Source organism: Capra hircus, chromosome 4 (genome assembly GCF_001704415.2).
Source record: "Capra hircus breed San Clemente chromosome 4, ASM170441v1, whole genome shotgun sequence".
In the NCBI taxonomy this organism is placed as follows: domain Eukaryota; kingdom Metazoa; phylum Chordata; class Mammalia; order Artiodactyla; family Bovidae; genus Capra; species Capra hircus.
The window spans coordinates 90,072,670-90,092,737 of NC_030811.1; the positions used below are offsets into that span (position 1 = coordinate 90,072,670).

General features: G+C 39.9%; 1 protein-coding gene across 1 annotated transcript in view; it reads right to left on the minus strand.

Moving 5' to 3' along the window:
• Positions 1–20,068, minus strand: part of DNAH11 (dynein axonemal heavy chain 11) — a 354,965-nt gene that overhangs the window by 197,570 nt on the left and 137,327 nt on the right. The window contains exons 37-42 of the mRNA XM_018047336.1: positions 16,474–16,566; positions 14,999–15,193; positions 14,091–14,168; positions 11,027–11,163; positions 8,354–8,504; positions 7,751–7,899 (exon numbers count right to left, since the gene is read on the minus strand). Coding sequence (XP_017902825.1) covers positions 7,751–7,899; positions 8,354–8,504; positions 11,027–11,163; positions 14,091–14,168; positions 14,999–15,193; positions 16,474–16,566 — 803 coding nt within the window. The remainder of the gene's footprint in view (positions 1–7,750; positions 7,900–8,353; positions 8,505–11,026; positions 11,164–14,090; positions 14,169–14,998; positions 15,194–16,473; positions 16,567–20,068) is intronic.

Consider the following 20,068-nt stretch of genomic DNA (forward strand, 5'->3'; position numbering starts at 1 on the left):
GAACTTATCCATGAAATAGAAATAGACTCACAGACACAGAGAACCGACTGGTTGCCACGGGGGAAAGAGGCTGGGAGGGATGTTTGGGGCTGGCAGATGCAAACTATTATGTATATGTGTGTGTAACTGAATCACTTTGCTGTACACCTAAAACTAACACAACACTATAAATCAATCATACTTTTAAAAAAATCAAGTTTTTAAAAGAAATATTTTCAACCAAAGTAATAGAGGGAAAAGTATGATCTGAAGGTGTGGCTCCCAAAAGTTATCTTCCAGGGATCAGACAAAATTTCAGAAATAGTCCTGCCTTTTCCTATCATTATGTACAAGCTATGCAATACACAGTTTGGTAGATCTCATTTTCAGTTATGCTCACTTTAAACAATTATAAATGAATTTAATTATTCTCTGTTTCTCTGTGCATTTTATTCCTCTCTACTAGGAAAAATTCTCACTGATGATAATTTTCAGAAATTTACTTCCAATTTCTCTTAAGATTGCAACAGATGTAGGAGTCTTTCAGTAAACTTACTTAGAACTCAGAATTAAAATAGCATTTGATTCAGCTAGTCACTTACTGATATGATTTTAAGGATGTTGTTTCCCTTATCTGTAAAATGTGGACATAAAATTATGCATTTAAATAGCTCAGTGAATTTTAACAAAAAATGTTCTTAGCAGGTTAAGTAATAAGAATGTTCTATTTATTCCTTAGTTGGAAAGTAGTGTTTCATAATCTCCTCTATCCAAAATATCTTATCAGTTTCCACAGATGAATTAAGAAAATGTGTTTCCTAACTCTGGACACTAAAGGTTCTAGACATGACATACCAGTGGCAATGAGCACTCTAGCATTGTATCTTGGATTCTAAATACTACTCCTTAGACAACTCCTGGCTCCTTAGAGAAATGAATGGAGTGTAGGGGAAGGAAAGTCTGAGACGAGCCAGAAGCATCTGGCTCAGCTAGAAAGCAAATATAAAAGAACATGGAAGGCGCTCCTGCCGGCAAAATTTAGGACAAATTAAACATGCAAAAGAATACTGTCAGCAATGATTCATAATCCACTGAACTAAGAGAAAAAAGAGCCCACAAATAGAAAATGACAATCCCCAAAAAGAAAAAGGAAGGGGGAAAAGAAGAAAAAGAGAGAGAGAGGAAGTAAGGAAAACGAGTAGGAAGGAAGAATAGAAATAGTTTTTTTTTTTTTTTCCCTAAAAAAATGTCACTTAATACAGAGACAGAAAGGTGGACCAAATTTGCAATCACTTTGCAAATATCAGTCTTTGAAATATCTGGCTTCTTCTCTTCAAAACTCTAAACATCATGAAAGAAAAAGGTGGATAGATATTCTAGATTAAAGGAGAAGACAGAGATAAGTAAGTGCGATGCATGGTCCTTGTTTTGATGTTGGATTAAAAAAAAAAAGAGCCACAGAGGAAATCCCCAGAGTAGCTGGGAAATTTTGAAAAATCACTGTTTTGATAATATTATAGCAAAGATTAGTTTCTTCGGTATGTTTATTGGAATTATGCTCATGTAGGAAACACTCTAGTTCTTAGGGAGGAACTGTCAGTGTCTCCAATTCACTTTCAGATAATTCAGCAAAAATAAAAGTAGACAATTTTTGTCTCTCTCTGCCTTTGAGAGGGAGTGTATATGTACAGCCAAAGATAAAGCAAATTGGGTAAAATTGTAAAAATTGATAACTGTAGGAAAAGACTGCATGGTTATACAATGTATTACCTACCACCTTTTAAACTTTTAAAATATTTTTTAACACTTTCAAATTAAAAAGTTGGAGGGAAACTGAGACCTGAAGTACTGGTTTTGGAAATTACATTAATGATTATATTGATCTCAGAGACAATTACGGAATAAATGTAAAGCTATCACATTTTTTAATATTATGACATTAAAGTAAGGTAACAAAGTATCCGATAATATGGTGTAAAAAAAATACCCCTCCCCATTGAAATAGTCACTTTTTCATAGTACACTGAAACTTTCTGGCAGTAGGAGGTAAAAATGTAAAAATATCCTGTACAGAAGATGTCCACTATTATGGATAATGACCTGGATGGACCCTTTAGTCACACAAAGGAAAATGAAAATCTACCCATTGATTTAATTAGAACCAAACCTCCATTAAAACAAAATCTAATGGTAAAGAGGGGTTTAACTTTCTCGAGAATGCAAATCAGGTGACTCTTCTGCCATGCTATTATCTCTAACTTACTAGATGAAACTCCTTCTTTAACTGGGGATTTAGACAGCCTCTGTTAGCACAAACTCCGTATGTTACTGAGACAATTACAGAGACCTTGGGAACCGTGAGATTTACTACTGAAATCAGACCACACCAGTGGGGGTGAGGGGTCTCATGAATGAAATGGGGTACCAGGACTGCATCTGCTCTCTGCGCGGCAAGGTCAAGGGACACTGGAGCTTCTCCTTCATCTAGCCCCCAATCAACAGATTGGTCCTAGGAGCCAGTCAAAATCCTAGCTGGAGAAAGCAGCTGTTAGTCCAAGAAGGACTCTCCATCTTAGACTTTAAAAATCAGTCCTTCCCCTAGCTTCACAGAAACCTGGGTATGGCTCTACTTGACTGCTGAGTCAGAGGATGAGACTTTCAGTAAACAAATCAGTACACAGAAAAGTAGCCTGGAGAAGTGCATGAGTCAGGAGTCTGGAACAGAAGTCATCCTTGAGTCAGGATAATAGAGAAGGATCAATAAAAGGACTATTGGGAAAGGAAAGGGCTACTAGAACCTGGAAGTAAAGAATCTCATGGAGAGATTTAGGAGGAGCTTCTCAGGTGGCTCAGTGGGTAAAGAATCCGCCTTCAACGCAGGAGATACAGAAGACACTGGTGCCATCCCTGGGTTGGGAAGATCCCCTGCAGGAAGGCATGGCAACCCACTCTATTATTCTTGCCTGGAGGATCCCATGGACAGAGGGGCCTGGCGGGCTACAGTCTATAGGGTTGCAAAGAGTCGGACACGACTGAACACGCACGCATGCTGATGAAGGGCAGTCATCCTGTTGTAGTCCTACAGGGAGGGAGCCGGAGGAATGAAGAGACCTCACTCTCCTTTCTCCCCCTCATTTCCTGTCAGCGCTCCCCACTGGCCAAACCAACCGGAAGCCAGAGGGCAAGGAACGTACTGATGTGGTCCACACAGGACAGCCACTGGGTGCACAGAGCAGGGTGGAGGGGTAAAGAGAAGATAACCGACACAGAAGCATGCCATCACCAGCACTGTTCACGTGCAGAGCGTAGGTGTTTCCACAGCACAGAGTGGGAATATGAGAGAAGGTAACAAGGGACCACCAGAATAAATGATGAGAAGTGTCAGCATCTGAGAAGTAAGCAAGTGGGCACAATTAAACTGTTCTAAATCAAAGCATCTCTGCTGTTCATATATGCATATTATATATATATATACACATACATATATGCTCACTAAATGATATACTGATACCTAAGTGCTCCATGTGAGCTTTTATTATTTACTCACTTAGTCAACAAATGTATGTTTTTACATGTGCAAGGCATGAACAAGGTAATGTCCAACTAAAAATGACAACTGCATAAAGATGCTATCTTAGATTAGCCTAATTAATTAGCAATAAATTTAATCACTAATATTTTCCTCAAATAGTCAAATACAATTCTAGCTTTTTTTAACATCTAAGATTAATAGTTCAGTTCAGTTGCTCAGTCATGTCTGACGCTTTATGACGCCATGGACTGCAGCACGATGAGCTTCCCTGTCCATCACCAACTCCCGAAGCTTGCTCAAACTCATGTCCATCAAGTTGGTGATGACATCCAACCATCTCATCCTCTGTCTCCCCTTCTCCTCCTGCCTTCAATCTTTCCAAGCATCAGGGTCTTTTCCATAGAGGTGCTGAGGAGACAACCCACAAACTGCAGAACAATTATACCAAAGAAATTCTCGCATTGTTAAGAAAGTTCTTGGACCAACAACAGATTTCCCAACATGGGAATCCAGCAAAGGGGATGGAGTATCCCCAGGGAATTTGACTTTGGAGGCCAGTGGGATTGGATTACAGAACTTCCACAGGACTAGGGAAACAGACTCTTGGAGGGTAGAAATAAAACCTTGTACTCACCAGAAGAAAGGACCAATGTCCCCACAACAGACTGAGTCAGACTTGCCTGTGAGTGTTCAGGAGTTTCTGGTGGAGGTGTGGGTCAACAGCTTGGCCTCAGGCCAAACAACACAGAGGGAACACAGCCCCGCCCATCAACAGAAAATTGGATTAAAGATTTACTGAGCATGGCCCAAACACCCTCTTTCAACAACACAAGAGACGACTTTACACATGAAATGGTCAACAGATGGTCAACACTGAAATCAGACTGATTACATTCTTTGCAGCCAAAGGTGGAGAAGCTCCATACAATCAGCAAAAACAAGACCAGGAACTGACTGTGGCTCAGATCATGAACTCCTTATTGCAAAATTCAGATTTAAATTGAAGAAAGTAGAGAAAACCACTAGACCATTCAGGTATGACCTAAATCAAATTCCCTACAATTATACAGCGGAAGTAAGAAATAGATTCAAGGGACTATATCTGATAAGACAGAGGGCCTGATGAACTATGGATGGAGGTTCATGACATTGTACAGGAGACAGGGATCAAGACCATCCCCAAGAAAAAGAAATGCAAGAAAGCAAAATGGCTGTCTGAGGAGGCCTTACAAATAGCTGAGAAAAGAAGAAAAGTGAAAAGCAAAGGAGAAAAGGAAAGATATACCCATTTGAATGCAGAGTTTCAAAGAACAGCAAGGAGAGATAAGGAAGTCTTCCTCACTGATCAATGCAAAGAAATAGAGGAAAATAATAGAATGAGAAAGAATAGAGATGTCTTCAAGAAAATTAGAGATACCAAGGGAACATTTCATGCAGGGATGGGCTCAATAAAGGACAGGAAATGGACCTAACAGAAGCAGAAGATATTAAGAAGAGGCAGGAAGAACTATACAAAAAGATTATCAAGACCCAGATAATCATGATGGTGTGATCACTCACCTAGAGTCAGACATCCTGGAATGTGAAGTCAAGTGGGCCTTAGAAAGCATCACTATAAACAAAGCTAGAGGAGGTGATGGAATTCCAGTTGAGCTATTTCAAATCCTGAAAGATGATGCTGTGAAAGTGCTGCACTCAATATGCCAGCAAATTTGGAAAACTCAGCAGTGGCCACAGGACTGGAAAAGGTCAGTTGTCATTCCCATTCCAAAGAAAGGCAATGCCAAAGAATGCTCCAACTACCACACAATTGCACTCATCTCACACGCTAGTAAAGCAGTGCTCAAAATTCTCCAAGCCAGGCTATGAACTTCCAGATGTTCAAGCTGGATTTAGAAAAGGCAGAAGAATGAGAGTTCAAACTGCCAACATCCGCTGGATCATCGAAAAAACAAGAGAGTTCCAGAAAAACATTTATTTCTGCTTGATTGACTATGCCAAAGCCTTTGACTGCGTGGATCACAATAAACTGTGGAAAATTCTGAGAGAGATGGGAATACCAGACCACCTGACCTGCCTCCTGAGAAATCTGTTTTCAGGTCAGGAAGCAACAGTTAGAACTGGACATGGAACAACAGACTGGTTCCAAATAGGAAAAGGAGTACGTCAAGGGTGTATATTGTCACCCTGCTTATTTAACTTATATGCAGAGTACATCATGAGAAACGCTGGGCTGGAAGAAGCACAAGCTGGACTCAAGATTGCTGGGAGAAATAGCAATAACCTGAGATATGCAGATGACACCACCGTTATGGCAGAAAGTGAAGAAGAACTAAAGAACCTCTTGATGAAAGTGAAGGAGGAGAGTGAAAAGTTGGCTTAAAGCTCAACATTCAGAAAACAAAGATCATGGCATCCGGTCCCATCACTTCATGGGAAATAGATGTGGAAACAGCGGCTGACTTTATTTTGGGGGGGGGCTCCAAAATCACTGCAGATGGTGTCTACTGCCATGAAATTAAAAGATGCTTACTCCTTGGAAGAAAAGTTATGACCAACCTAGATAGCACATTAAAAAGCAGAGACGTTACTTTGCCAACAAAGGTCTACCTAGTCAAGGCTATGGTTTTTGTAGCAGTCATGTGTGGATGTGAGAGCTGGACTATAAAGAAAGCTGAGTGCTGAAGAATTGATGCTTTTGAACTGTGATGTTGGTGAAGACTCTTGAGAGTCCCTTGGACTGCAAGGAGATCCAACCAGTCAATCCTAAAGGAGATCAGTCGTGGGTATTCATTGGAAGGACTGATGTTGAAGCTGAAATGCCAGTATTTTGGCCACCTGATGAGAAGAACTGACTCATTTGAAAAGACCCTGATGCTGGGAAAGATTGAAAATGGGAGGAGAAATGGACGACAGAGGATGAGGTGGTTGAATGGTATCACTGACTCAATGGACATGAGTTTGGGTAAACTCCAGGAGTTGGTGATGGACAGGGAGGCCTGGCGTGGTGCAGGCCATGGGATTGCAAAGAGTCGGACACGACTGAGCGACTAAACTGAACTGAGCACGGCCCTGCCCATCAGAACAAGACCTAGTTTCCCTCACAGTCAGTTTCTTCCATCAGGAAGCTTCCATAAGCCTCTTATCCTCCTTCATCAGAGGGCAAACAGAATGAAAACCACAGTCACAGAAAATGAACCAAACTGATCACATGGACCACAGCCTTGTCCAACTCCATGAAACCATGAGCCATATCACAGTGATTCAACTCTATGCCCAAACACTAATGCCAAAGAAGCTGAAGTTGAATGATTCTATGAAGATTAATAAAAAGTTCACAAAACAACAAAAAACCGCAACAGTTAGATTAAAAAACAGGCTAAGGGCTGAAATGGTCACATCTCTGAAGAAAATATACAAATGGCCAATGAACACATGAAAAGATGTTCAACATGATTAATCATTAGAGAAATGAGTCAAAATTGGAATGAGATTCCATTTCACACCTGTTAGGATGTTTCTATTATACAATATAGAGAAAACAACAAGTGGTGGTGGGGTCACGCAGAAAGTGGAACTCCAGCGGACTAGTGACGGGAATGGAAAATGGTGCAGCCACAGCAGAAGATAGTATAGTGGGACGTCAAAAGATCTGTATGATCTCTAGCCATTCTGCTTGTGTGGGCATATATCAAAAACAACTGAAAGCTGGGACTCAAAGAGATTATGCCCATGTTCACAGAAGCATTATTTGCAACAGTCAAAAGGCTGAAGCAGCCCTAGTGTCTACAGAAGGATGAATGGATGAACAGCATGAGACATATATATACATATATATATTCCATTGGGTATATATTCCATTCAGCCTTAAAAAGACAGGAAATTCTGGCACCTGCTGTAACATGAACAAACTTTGAAGACATTTTACTAAGTGAAATAAGCCCATCAGAAAAAGACAATTATTATATGGTTCAATTTGTAAGAAGTACCTAGAGTATTCAAAATTCATAGAGACAGATAGTAGAAAGGAGCTGGGGATACTGGGAGGGGTACTGTTTAGTGACTGTGGGGTTTCATTTTGGGAAGATGAAAAAGGTTCTGGAGACTGATGGTGACGATGTTTGTACTACAACGTGAATGTACTCAATGCCACTGAACTCTATACTTAAAAACGGTTAAACTGGTAAATTTGACATTATGTATATTTTACTACAATTTAAAAAAAAAAGCCATACTCACGGATTCCAGCCTAAATCTTGTGGGTTCACATATAGAATACCAGCTCTGGAAACAGTAGCTGGGGTTGCAGTCCTCAAGTGATGAATCTCAAACAGCAGCTTCATGGAGGGAGTCAGAGCTACGCGCTCATTGCTGGCCAATGTCAGCACCTGGACAGGGCAGCACAGCACAGAAGGGGCTGTCTCATCAGGGAGCAAAGGCAAGGCTGCTAACTTTTCACAACAGCAAGAAGTCCTCCCCCGCCCCCAGGAGAAGTGCCAAAGGCTACATATGAGCTCAGTGCCCAAGTTAGAAACGATCACTGCCCGTGTTAGAAAGGCAGTCTGAATAAAGATATCAGTTCATCCCCAGGGGAGCTCACTGACCCCTAGGAACAAACTCATCAACATGCACTTACTCATGCCAACTTTTAAACAACTATGGTAATTATCTAAATTTAAGACTTTTGTTTTAACAGTTGATTACATGAAAAGGCCTGAATACCAAAAAAAATAAACTTTATTTAGAATCTGAAATATCACAATTTTAAATTGTCCTATTGAAACTCATGCAAGTATAAAGATCTCAGACCTGCATTTTATGATAAACAGTATTTCGGTTCACCTTGTTATCATCCATGACAGTGTTCAGTGATTCAATCCACATGGGATCAATATCACCATCCAGGACTATCCATTTTGGTCCATCATGCCTAAGATTTGCTTGTTCTCGCAGAATGGATGAAAACAGTCCTGTAAGTTGAGAGTAAACAATCCTAATGTACAATGGGGTTGATTGCTGTTCATTTCTAAAATAAATTTGTGTTAATTGTATTGGAAGTTCTTTTATTCAGTAAGTAAGTTTACACCTTATTCAGGTGGGCAAACAGCAATGCTTTCTGAGCCATACCTGGGCTCTCGAGATCACTGGGCAAGTTTCACTTCCATGAGAAGGCTGCTTAACATCTCATACTAAGCAACCCCAAAGACCAAATAAAGCGCACTCCTTGAAGAATATTTGTGGAGATGGGAAGCAGACGGGGAAACAGTGGAAGCAGTGTCAGACCTTATTTTGGGGGGCTCCAAAATCACTGCAGATGGTGACTGCAGCCATGAAATTAAAAGACACGTACTCCTTGGAAGGAAAGTTAGGACCAACCTAGACAGTATATTAAAAAGCAGAGACGTCACTTTGCCAACAAAGGTCCGTCTAGTCAAGGCTATGGTTTTTCCAGTGGTCATGTATGGATGCGAGAGTTGGACTATAAAGAAAGCTGAGCGCGGAAGAACTGATACTTTTGAACTGTGGTGTTGGAGAAGACTCTTGAGAGTCCCTTGGACTGCAAGGAGATCCAATCAGTCCATCCTAAAGGAGATCAGTCCTGGGCGTTCTTTGGAAGGACTGATGCTAAAGCTGAAACTCCAATACTCTGGCCACCTCACACAAAGAGTTGACTCATTTGAAAAGCCCCTGATGCTGGTAAAGATTGAGGGCAGGAGGAGAAGGGGACAAGAGAGGATGAGATGGCTGGATGGCATCACTGACTCGATGGACATGAGTCTGAGTGAACTCCGGGAGTTGGTGATGGAAGGAAGGCCTGGCGTGCTGCAGTTCATGGGGTCGCAAAGAGTCGGATATGACTGAGCGACTGAACTGACTGACTGACTAACAGTAGGTGATGTACATGAAACTCAGAAGTTATACAAGTGAAAACAGTATCCTTTTTTTTTTCCATGCACATATATTCAGTATCTGTTCTGAGCCAAATATTAGCTTATTCCACCTTTATCAGTTTTTCTATAACATTATTCAAGAGAGATTATAAACTATTCAGAAATGTGATACATTTCTTTGAGAAATTCATTCATTGGCATTGAAAGACTTTATTATCTCACGAGATGTAAAGATGAAACATTTTAAATTCACAGTCTTTCTTGCTATGTATGTTACATGGCATTTTAATAGCTTCTGAGTGTTCAAAACTCGAGTATATAATACTACAGTGGAAAAAAAAAAACTGTATTGAGGCACATATGTGGAAGGTTTTGTTTCCTGTGAAGCATCTTGTGCAAAGAAAAGTGACAGTCAAACAGAACCTGCCATCATAATTCACAAAAATGTCAGCGACGTTTCTAATGGACAATGATTTGAAAGGCTTCCACATATTTTCAGGGTAAACAAATTATTATTCACTTCCTGCCAGAGTCTTAGGAAAAAAAAAGCTAGAAAGCTTAAGACAGTACATTTTGATTGTCCCACAATTAAGGAAGCAGTGTGTACATATTTGGAAGGATAATGATGAAGTCGGCTTCTTTGGTAGGGTCATCAGGAAGGTCTTCCTTGATGCGATATGTGACCCGACATTCCAGTAACGTAAGGGAGCATGCCATGCCAGCATCTCCACGGCTGCACAGTGGGGACACCAAGTGCAAAGGCCCGTGATGGGAAGATGCTTGGCAATCTGGCGCAAGAGCAAGAAGGCCTGAGCATATGTGCAAGTAAAAGGCAGAGACCAAGAAATGAGGTCGGAGATGGGGAAGGGATGCATCACAGAGAGCCCTGCAGGCTTCGGATAAAGGCTGGATCCTAATGCTGAGGAAACACACTGGAAACTTCAAGCAGAGAGGTAACATTTTGAAGAGCCTCTGTCTACTGCATGGAAAATGAGCTTCTTGGAGACCCATGAGGTGTGACCCACTGTTGGTGGTCGGGACTCATGTAGAAGCTGCAGAGGTGAGAAGTGCTGGAATGCACCACACACGTTAAAGGTAAAGCCTATAGAATTTGCTGTGAGGTTGAATGTATGGTGGGAAAGAACTCAAGGATGATGACAAGGTTAGTGCATTTATGGAAATGAGAATGTAAGAACTTATCTTAACAAAACAAAGGAATCTTGTCTGCAAAAGAAACAGTCTTTTCTTGCTATGTATGTTACATGGCAAGAAACATGTTCCAAGGACTTTGGAACTTAGTCAGTGTCTTGCATCAGGTACTGCATAAATACTTCTTGAAGCATTTGTGTTGACTTTCCTGGTTTACAGGGAGTGCTGACATAAATAATGGGGGATAAAATACACAGCTTTGTGCATGAACCTGCTGAATGCTAATCAACCACTTATTCAAATCTGGGTTTAATTTATAGGTTATAAATGCTGTTGTGAGCTGCTCTATTTCCAATAATGCCAACCCATAAACATTAAATCTACAGCCATGACTAAAATTGGCTTAAACTAAGAAATGATTTTCTGGATTAAAAAAAAAATTTTTTTTTTAGCACTTCAAAAGGGGAAATACTACTTGCCGTCTTTCCATTCTCGAGTAGCATGATGTATGAAACCGAAGAGTTCATCTGTTGTCACAGCTTTGGGGTTTAAGTCATTCCAAATGGGTTTCTGTTTCATGTTAACATATGTTCGGTTTAATGTTCTCAAAATCTAGGGGAGAAAAGGAAAAAAGCTAAGAAAACTAATACTAATGTAAGCCAAATGAAAAGCAAAAGATTTCTGAAGGGTTTTCCTTATGCATTATATGTTCCTATATATTCTGAGTGCACTGAGAATGGGAAAACATTTACATGTTTATATTTTCATTCCCATCTTGAAAACTTTAATCCTACAATCCCTGAGGATCAGTTCACCTGACTCTTTCAACAGTGTAGACTAGAGAAAGTCACCACCAACTGAGATTTTTAACCAGGTGTGCAAAGTAAAGGCCTGTATATGTTACTCCTATGCATGATGTTAACATCTACTCTGTCTATATTATTTAGATGGTTCTTAAAATTTAGCCTGCATCCAAAGTGCATAAAAGGTATTAAAGCAGACTAACAGACCCAGCCTCAGAGTTTCTAATTTAGTAGGTCTCAGGTAGGACTGATTTGAGTTCTAACAAGGTCCGAGGTGATGCCTATGATGTTTGTCTAGCTGTACTGTGAGAACTGGTGACCTAAAGCAGTAAGTTCTCAACAGGAGACTCTCTTGACCTGAGGGAGGAGGACCTGCTGCTGGGCATCTTGTGGGCAGAGGCCAGGGATGATGCTCAATAATGACAGGCCGGCCCCCAAGACAATGACTTAGCAGATCCAAATGTCAATGGTGCTGAAGCTAAGAAACTCTGATCTAGGTAATCGAGGAAAAGAAGTGTTGAGGCTAGGAATTCACAGAATAGATGCTTAATGCCGTTTTGCTGTTCAGTTGCTCAGTGTCCGACTCTTTTCAACCCCATGGTCTGCAGTATGCCAGGCTTTCCTGTCCTTCACTATCTCCTGGAGTTTGCGCACGCTCATGTCCATCGACTCAGTCACGCTATGCAACTTCGCCATCCTCTGTCATCCCCTTCTCCTCTAGCCTTCGATCATTCCCAGCATCAGGGTCTTTTCCACTGAGTTGGCTCTCTGTATCGGGTGGTCAAAGTAGTGAAGCTTCAGCTTCAGCATTTCAGTCTTTTCAATGAATATCCAGGGTTGATTTCCTTCAGAATGGACTGGTTGGATCTCCCTGCAGTCCAAGGGACTCTCAAGAGTCTTCTCCAACACCACAGTTCAAAAGCATCAATTCTTCGGTGCTCAGCCTTCTTAATGGTCCAACTCTCACATCCATACATGACTATTGGAAAAACCATAGCTTTGACTATACGGACCTTTGTTGGCAAACTGATGTCTCTGCTTTTTAATATGCCTAGGTTTGTCATAGTGTTCCTTCCAAGGAGCAAACCTCTGTTAATTTCATGGCTGCAGTCACTGTCCACAGTGATTCTGGAGACCAAGAAAATAAAATCTGCACTTAATACATATAACCCATGGATGGAGGAGCCTGCTGGGCTGCAGTCCATGGGGTCGCTAAGAGTCGGACACAACTGAGCAACTTCACTTTCACTTTTCACTTTCATGCATTGGAGAAGGAAATGGCAACCCACTCCAGTGTTCTTGCCTGGAGAATCCCAGGGATGGGGGAGCCTGGTGGGCTGCCGTCTCTGGGGTCGCACAGAGTCGGACACGACTGAAGTGACTTAACAGTAATATATATCTGTTTAATGAACTGATGCCTTAACCCAAATATCGACCCAACTATCCTTTTTTGCTTTCTCTGAAAAGCCATGACTTTTATTTTAGATATTATCATCCTTATGTCCTCACAGGGGTTTAAAGGACTGACAAACAATTGCCAAATACTTCAGAATACTATGTTGCTAAATAATACGGCCCCAAGCTTTGGTGCTCTAGTTCTATCAGCTTAAGTAAAGGTTGACTAGAACAGAAACAGAATCAGCGAAACCTGGAGGAAAGAAACTGAATGTCTTAGGAATATTAAGCTTCTATTTTTAGAAACCATTAATCTACTGAAAATGATAGAATTTAACCTTATCCTTCCTCTCACCATAGCCCATATCTGAAACTTACTCTAACAAAATAATTACAGGTCTATCAGTTAGTTATCTACTTTAATATTTCCATTATTACATTTTTCACTAGAAAAAGCCCTATACCGCGCCTCCCTTTACAAGTGTACACTTTGAATCTGATCTAAACATTGGCAAGTTCTATAGACATCCACGCCCTGAAGTCTCATGTGCGCACTACACTTATTTTTAGTCACTGGTTACTAAATATGTTTCTACCCAAGCACCCTCAATTAAAACACATGCAGTTCTGCCTACACCGTCTGCCAAACAAAGAGAGTATGTTTCCAGGACCGTCAGTAAGACCAAACAAAATCAAGCAGTGAACTAAAAAGGGGGATAATAACAGCCGTGGACGCTCATCATTGCACAGAGTAAATCACACATCGTGCACCCAGCACAGCGTGTAACAGGTGCCTCAAAAACGCGGCTTTTGCTTCTCCATTGCTTTTCAAGTTTTGCTTTGGCCCTATAGAGAGTGATATTGAAGAAAAGAATTTGGGCTTTTCTCAGTGATATGGGAAAGAGAAACTAGGATAAACTTGGAAAATATCAGAAAATAGTTTTGACAAATGTGGGTAGGGCAAAACCAATCTTGTAATCTGGGTATCTTATTCTACAGTCTCTCAATATGTTTACTTTGGACAAAAGAATTCAGGTATATTACTGAAACATGCATAAGACAGGAGGGCATACATCTCAATGTGTGAATAGGATGCTATCTCACATGGAAAGCCCAGTCTTCCTTTATTTACTTTCCTTGAGTGCAGTGTTCTACTAATTCCTCTCTCCTCGTCCTCATTATAAAGAAAAAGAGTGTCAACTGATCAGACAGCAATATTAGAGTCTCAGATTCTAACCTCAAATTATGAGCAAATTCACTGAGGGGAACTCTCAAGTAGGACTGAGTGTAGGCCCCACTCTTATGCCAGTTTTGTTCAAAGCTCACAGGTGTTTACCATACCTTACTCTTCCCTGTGCCTGCATTTCCGACGACGAAGACAGAGTGTCGCACAGCCAACAGCTCCTCCAGCTGAACAACCTACAGACCGAACAAGCAGACACTAGTTTCCTTAAAAAAAAATCTATCCATTTTTGCCCAGTTCTTTCCTTACAACTCACGCCAGACCCCACCAGCAGCATTATATTCAGGGAAAATTCAGAGATAACAAGTGCAAAGTATAGTTTCTCCCGGATGTCCCAGTGCAGAATATGGGGATGAGAATGAAGAACAACCATTAGTTAATGAGTCACAGGCTCAGACAGAAGTGAAGTACAGAAGTACTTGGTACATGGCAGGAGTGAGTCTGAAAATCAGTAACACTCATAACTGTGACCAGAATCAGTATATGGCCAATATCATCTATAACTAATCACATATCCTCCGAAGCATCTAAAACAGATGCCCTTTATGTATTTTAACACTCATGTATATTCACTATATCCCAAATGAGCAAGCACATGCACAAGCCTTTGAGAAGTCAGATGATGTCATACATATGGACATTTCCATTTCCATTAACATGTGCTAATGATTTCATTACTTCCACCCTTTCTTAAGATGGAGACAAAAGATAGCAAAATTAATTTTTGCTGCACATCAGCAAGGAGTTTTATAAACTAATGAAAAGTCTGTTCATATTGAAAACCATGACTTAATCATATCTGTATATGTTCACCTTCTCACAAATGGGATGATATATATATTTACTTTAGTAAAGACTTCCACATTAGAATGCTGTAAGTGTGTATCAAGAGCATCTTAAGGTCAGTGGAATATGTAAGGTGACGTTTTGGCCGAGTATCCCGTCACTGCAGTTATGGGCACTGAATATCCCAAGGGCTGCCATGAGAAGGGAACTCTCCTTTCACCTTGAGTATGAAGCTTTCCTCAGGCTGCAGGCGCAGCTCCACAGTGGACTGCCTGACCATCCGTTCAAAGTGGGGTGCTCTCCTCCGGGGCACATCCAGGGATGGAAACAGGTCACCAATGAGGCCCAAAAACACAGAGGTGTCATCAGTCACTATTTTAGGCATATTGAAGTCCCTTAATGCTCTCATGAGTACCTAGAAAGGAAGACAGAAAACTTTTCATAAAAAAGCTGATACAAGGTCTAACAAGCACATCAACAGCTAAAGATGTTATTTTTAATTTTCATATCTACATCATGAGATAGATCCTGTTCTCTATTAGAATGGCATTCTATCTACAGGGAGAGTAACTGCTTAAAAGGGTAACTGTTCACATATCAGAACAGGATAGAACTCTGCTGATACCATGGGTAACCTCAGACTAAAGCCAGCCAAAGGGCCCTGTCCCTTCCTTGACAATGTCTGGATCTTAAGACAAGGTCTGAGGTGCTTCTCTCTGTAATCCTCAAACTCCAGGATATAAATTCACCAGTCCCATCAGATCATTTTATTCAAAATACTCTGAAAATCTCCGAATGATCAATTCCACCCATTTTCAGCTTGGGTTTTTCTTCTGTATTGGTTGAAAACCAAAGAAGGCTTTAGATATTAAAAGCAGTAATATGAACATCAGGATGACTTTCACACAAAGAGGTAAGTGTCCCAACAAAAATAAAAATATAGCAAGAAATAGCAAGAAAACAAATGACAGTCTTGACCCAATCATGAATTGTGACTGAGAGGAAGAGAAAGATTAGAAAAAAAGAAGTAGAAATTCATATGATAAATATCCCTTAACATGAAAAGAAACTAAAAGGAATAGACCTTTTTTTCAAAATTGCAAGCCATAGTGAATCTACACAAAGGCTGTATATCAATTACTCTCACTACTTGTTTAATAGAGAAAAGTACACAATGTGGATGTTATTGTTTTTCCCCATGAAGGAGACTGGAACATCCCCTTGTTTCTCTAAATAACTGGTTAAAGTTCATTGGTGTCGGGCAAGCATCCTTCCTGTTGCTTTCTTCCTGTCCATCCCATGAAATGAACATACTTTCTTCCATTAGATTATGTCTTCATTGACATTTTTAGGATTAATATCCCAGCTCAATCAGATTTTCTAAATGCTCCTCAGAGAAAATCAAACAGTGATTACTGAATTATTTATGACTGTCCAAATACTTTTTGCGGCTGATATTTCAAAAGCACTTATAAAATCACATTTCCTTTCATATATTCATATCCTTTTACTCAAAAATACGTGTGGTCTTGTATAACGTAAGAGATGTCAGTCCTTAAAAGATCCTGTATTAAAAATAGATGTGATCCTTTTTTAAAGTTGTGATATGTATAACCCACCATCCATACATACACTTTTCTTTGTATGAAGCCATTTAGTTATTCACTCAACAAAATCATATTAGCACTGCAGTACCTGATCTTCAGGTCTATTTTTATCTCCTCGTTTCAGAGAGCCAGCTACAACCAAGACAGATTTAATAGCACGAAGTCCCCAATCATAATGATCCTAAAATCAAAACACAAATACATTCTTTCAAAAATTTTATGAGGGACTCAGATTTCCATTCCAGAAGGAAGAGCTTAAGGCTACAAGAATTCACTTACGCACGTATCTTGACAATGTAAAGTAATATTTTTCTCCCCTCCTTGAAACTTAAAATATCATGTCCCTTCACTGTCCTGTTTCTTTTGCCTGATTCTCTGCCTCTGTCAGCAGATCTCTTCTTTCCATGGTGTTTAGTTGCAATATTTGCCCAAGGCTCCACCTGCCTGCCTCCCTCTGTTCTCTCAATAAACTTGCCAACTCAGGGGTACAATTACTCCCACGTTTTACCTCCAATCACAAGCACGCTCCTCTCGTCCACCTGGAGCCCTGCTATTCTATCTCCTCCTGGCCCTGGATCTCTAATCTCCCTCTTTACTCTCTCTCTACAAAAAAATTTATTGGACTACAGTTGATTTACAATGTTGTGTTAGTTTCAAGCATACAGCAGAATGAGTCAGTTATATGTATACATGTATCTACTCTTTTTAAGATTATTTTCGCATATAGATCATTACAGAATATTGAGTAGAGTTTCCTGTATATATTTATTCAGTGGCTCAGTGGTAAAGAATCCACCTGCAGTGCAGAAGACACAGGTTTGATCCCTGTGTGGGGAAGATCCTCTGGAGAAGGAAATAGCAACTCACTCCAGTGGAAAATCCCATGGACAGAGGAGCCTGGTGAGCTACTCTCCATGACTTAGCAATTAAATAACAACAATATACAGCAGGTCCTTATTAGTTACCTATTTTATACATAGTAGCATATATATGTCAATCCCAGTCTTCCAATTTATCCATCTGGCCACCTTACTTCCTGGTAACCGCAAGTTTGTTTTCTACATCTGTAACTTTACTTCTATTTTAAGTTATATCTATTTTAAGATAAGTTTATTTGAACCCTTTTTAAGATTCCACATATAAGTGATATCATATGACGTTACCTGCAGGTAAAGAGTGGAGGAGGGATAAATTGGGAGATTGAGATTGACACACACACTACTGTATATAAAACAGATAACTAATAAGGACCTACTGTACAGCCCAGAGAACTCTACACAACACTCTATAATGGCCTATATGGGAAAGGAATCTAAAAAAGAGTGGATATAACAGATTCGCTTTGCTGTACACCTGAAGCTAACACAACACTGTAAACCAACTTTACCCCAATAGAGTATTTTTAAAATACATTCAACGTTTAAACCGATACCACTTTGAAACTTTTACATTATCTCTGCCCAAGATTTCGTCACAGGCTCTGAGCTCCTGGAGCACAGACCCTCTGTTGCTTTTTTGCCTTCTAGGCCCTAGCGTGGTGCACCGCACAGAGCAGGGACCTCGGGAAAGACATTCTGCTTCAACTGGGAGGTTGTTTATAAATGGCCTTCTAGCTACAACCACACAGAAACAGCCCTTCTCTCTAATGTCTCCTGGCTATGCCTGAGGGAAAGGCAGTTAACCTCTCCAAGTCTTACTATCATCATCTATGGAAAGGCAGATGGAAGTATTCACCCACTTGACAAGGTTGTTGGGAATAAAACCAGTTATAGCCTTGTGAGCAGTGGAGCAACACGTGTGAGTACAAATATGCCCTTCAATCCATTAGTAGATAATAAAATCGATGTAGTGGGTCTCAACCATCATTTGTGTTGGTATTAAAATAGAAAATAATGCAATGGAAAATACCACAGTGCACTGCAAACGGTAACGGTAAGAAGCGCTTGGTGAAGATTTCTGTTTCGGGTTATCTGATTTCTGTTATCTGGGGGTGTGTGCGTGTGCACATATGTGTGTATACTGAGTCTCAATAGAAAAAAGTATTTTTTACTGTGGGTCACAGCAAAAATCATTTCAAAGCCACTGATATAGAAAGAACTAGGGCTTGAGGAGGGAAAGAAGGGGGAAGAACCAACATTTGGGGGCCACAGAGACTGGGGAGGGAGTAAGTCACTGCAGTAAAACTATTAAAGAAAAGAATGTATGAAAGATACTAGTACTCCACAGCAGTACTATTTATGATAACAAATATAGGAAGCAGACTGACTATCCAGGGACAGAAGAATGGATAAAGAAGATGTGTACGTGCATTTACATAATGGAATACTTCAGCAATAAAGTAATGAAACAATGCCATTGGCAGCAACATGTGTAGTCTTTGAGATTATCACACTAAGTGAAGTAACTCAAAGAAAAACAAATCTCACAGGATGTCACTTACATGTTGAATCTAAACTATGACACAAATGAGCTTATTTATAAAGCAGAAACAGACTCACAGACATCAAAAAACAAACTTACAGTTACCCAAAGGGAAAGGGGTGGAGGGAGAAGTAAGAAATAGGAGCTGAGATTAGCAGACACAAATTACTATATATCAAATAGATAAACAACAAAGTCCTACTGTAGCACAGAGAACTATAATCAACATCCTTTAATAACCTATAATGGAAAAAAATTTGAAAAAGATTACATAGACACGTGTGTGTGCTTGTGTGTATAACTGAATCACTTCTGTACCACAGTAACTCAACACTGTAAATCAACTATATTTCATCAACTGTAAATCAACTATATTTCCTTTTTTTTTAAAGGTGACTTGATGACATGCCTAAACATTTCAACAGCGCAAACAACTGTTAAAATAATCTTCATCATTTTCATTATGTTATTCCTTTAGTCAAAAATATCCACTGATTTTTCTAAAATCTATTCCTACAGCTTAGAAAACTATCAGGATTGTGTCCCTAACTCAGCTTCTGTCCTGGATGAATTTCTTCCCCCTCATTTCCTCCCTGAGGCTTCTCTGAGTTGAAAAATTCTTTCCTGCCTGTTCTGCCTTTACTCCCAGCATCCTCCTCCTGTAACTGGCTGCTGGTGTCCAAGAAAGGATTAGAAAGGACTGAATTCAAATCATGTTCCCACCACTTATTACTCATGAGCTTCACAGAGGTAATTGACTCAGTTTCTTCATCTGTAAAATGGAATGAATAAGACTAAGCTCATAGTGTTTTCATCAAGATAATAAAGATAATACACGGTCCCTGTTCCGTAAATACCGGTTCCTTTTTTCTTGAAACTATGACACGTTTTTTCATCCCCCATTTCTTTCTAAATTTTATGTCATGTATACTAAATCTCCTAAATCTTTTTAAGACAGAAATCTGAGTGTTTCATTTGTTCCGTGTTTATCCCCTTCATCATCATCAGCAACAAATTTATTACTTGAATACAGTAAATGCTCACTAAATGTTTAAGTATGGTACTGGGAATGCAGTATGGTTGTGACTACATGTATCCTGGATCCAGTAACACTGCTTTCTTCTGATGTTTTTCCATTATAAAATTAAAATGGTTTCATTGAAAAAATGTATATATCATCATAAACAGTAAGGAAAAATTCTAAAATACAATCTTATTACCCAGAAACAAATGTTAAAAGTCACAATGTATTTCCAGTCACT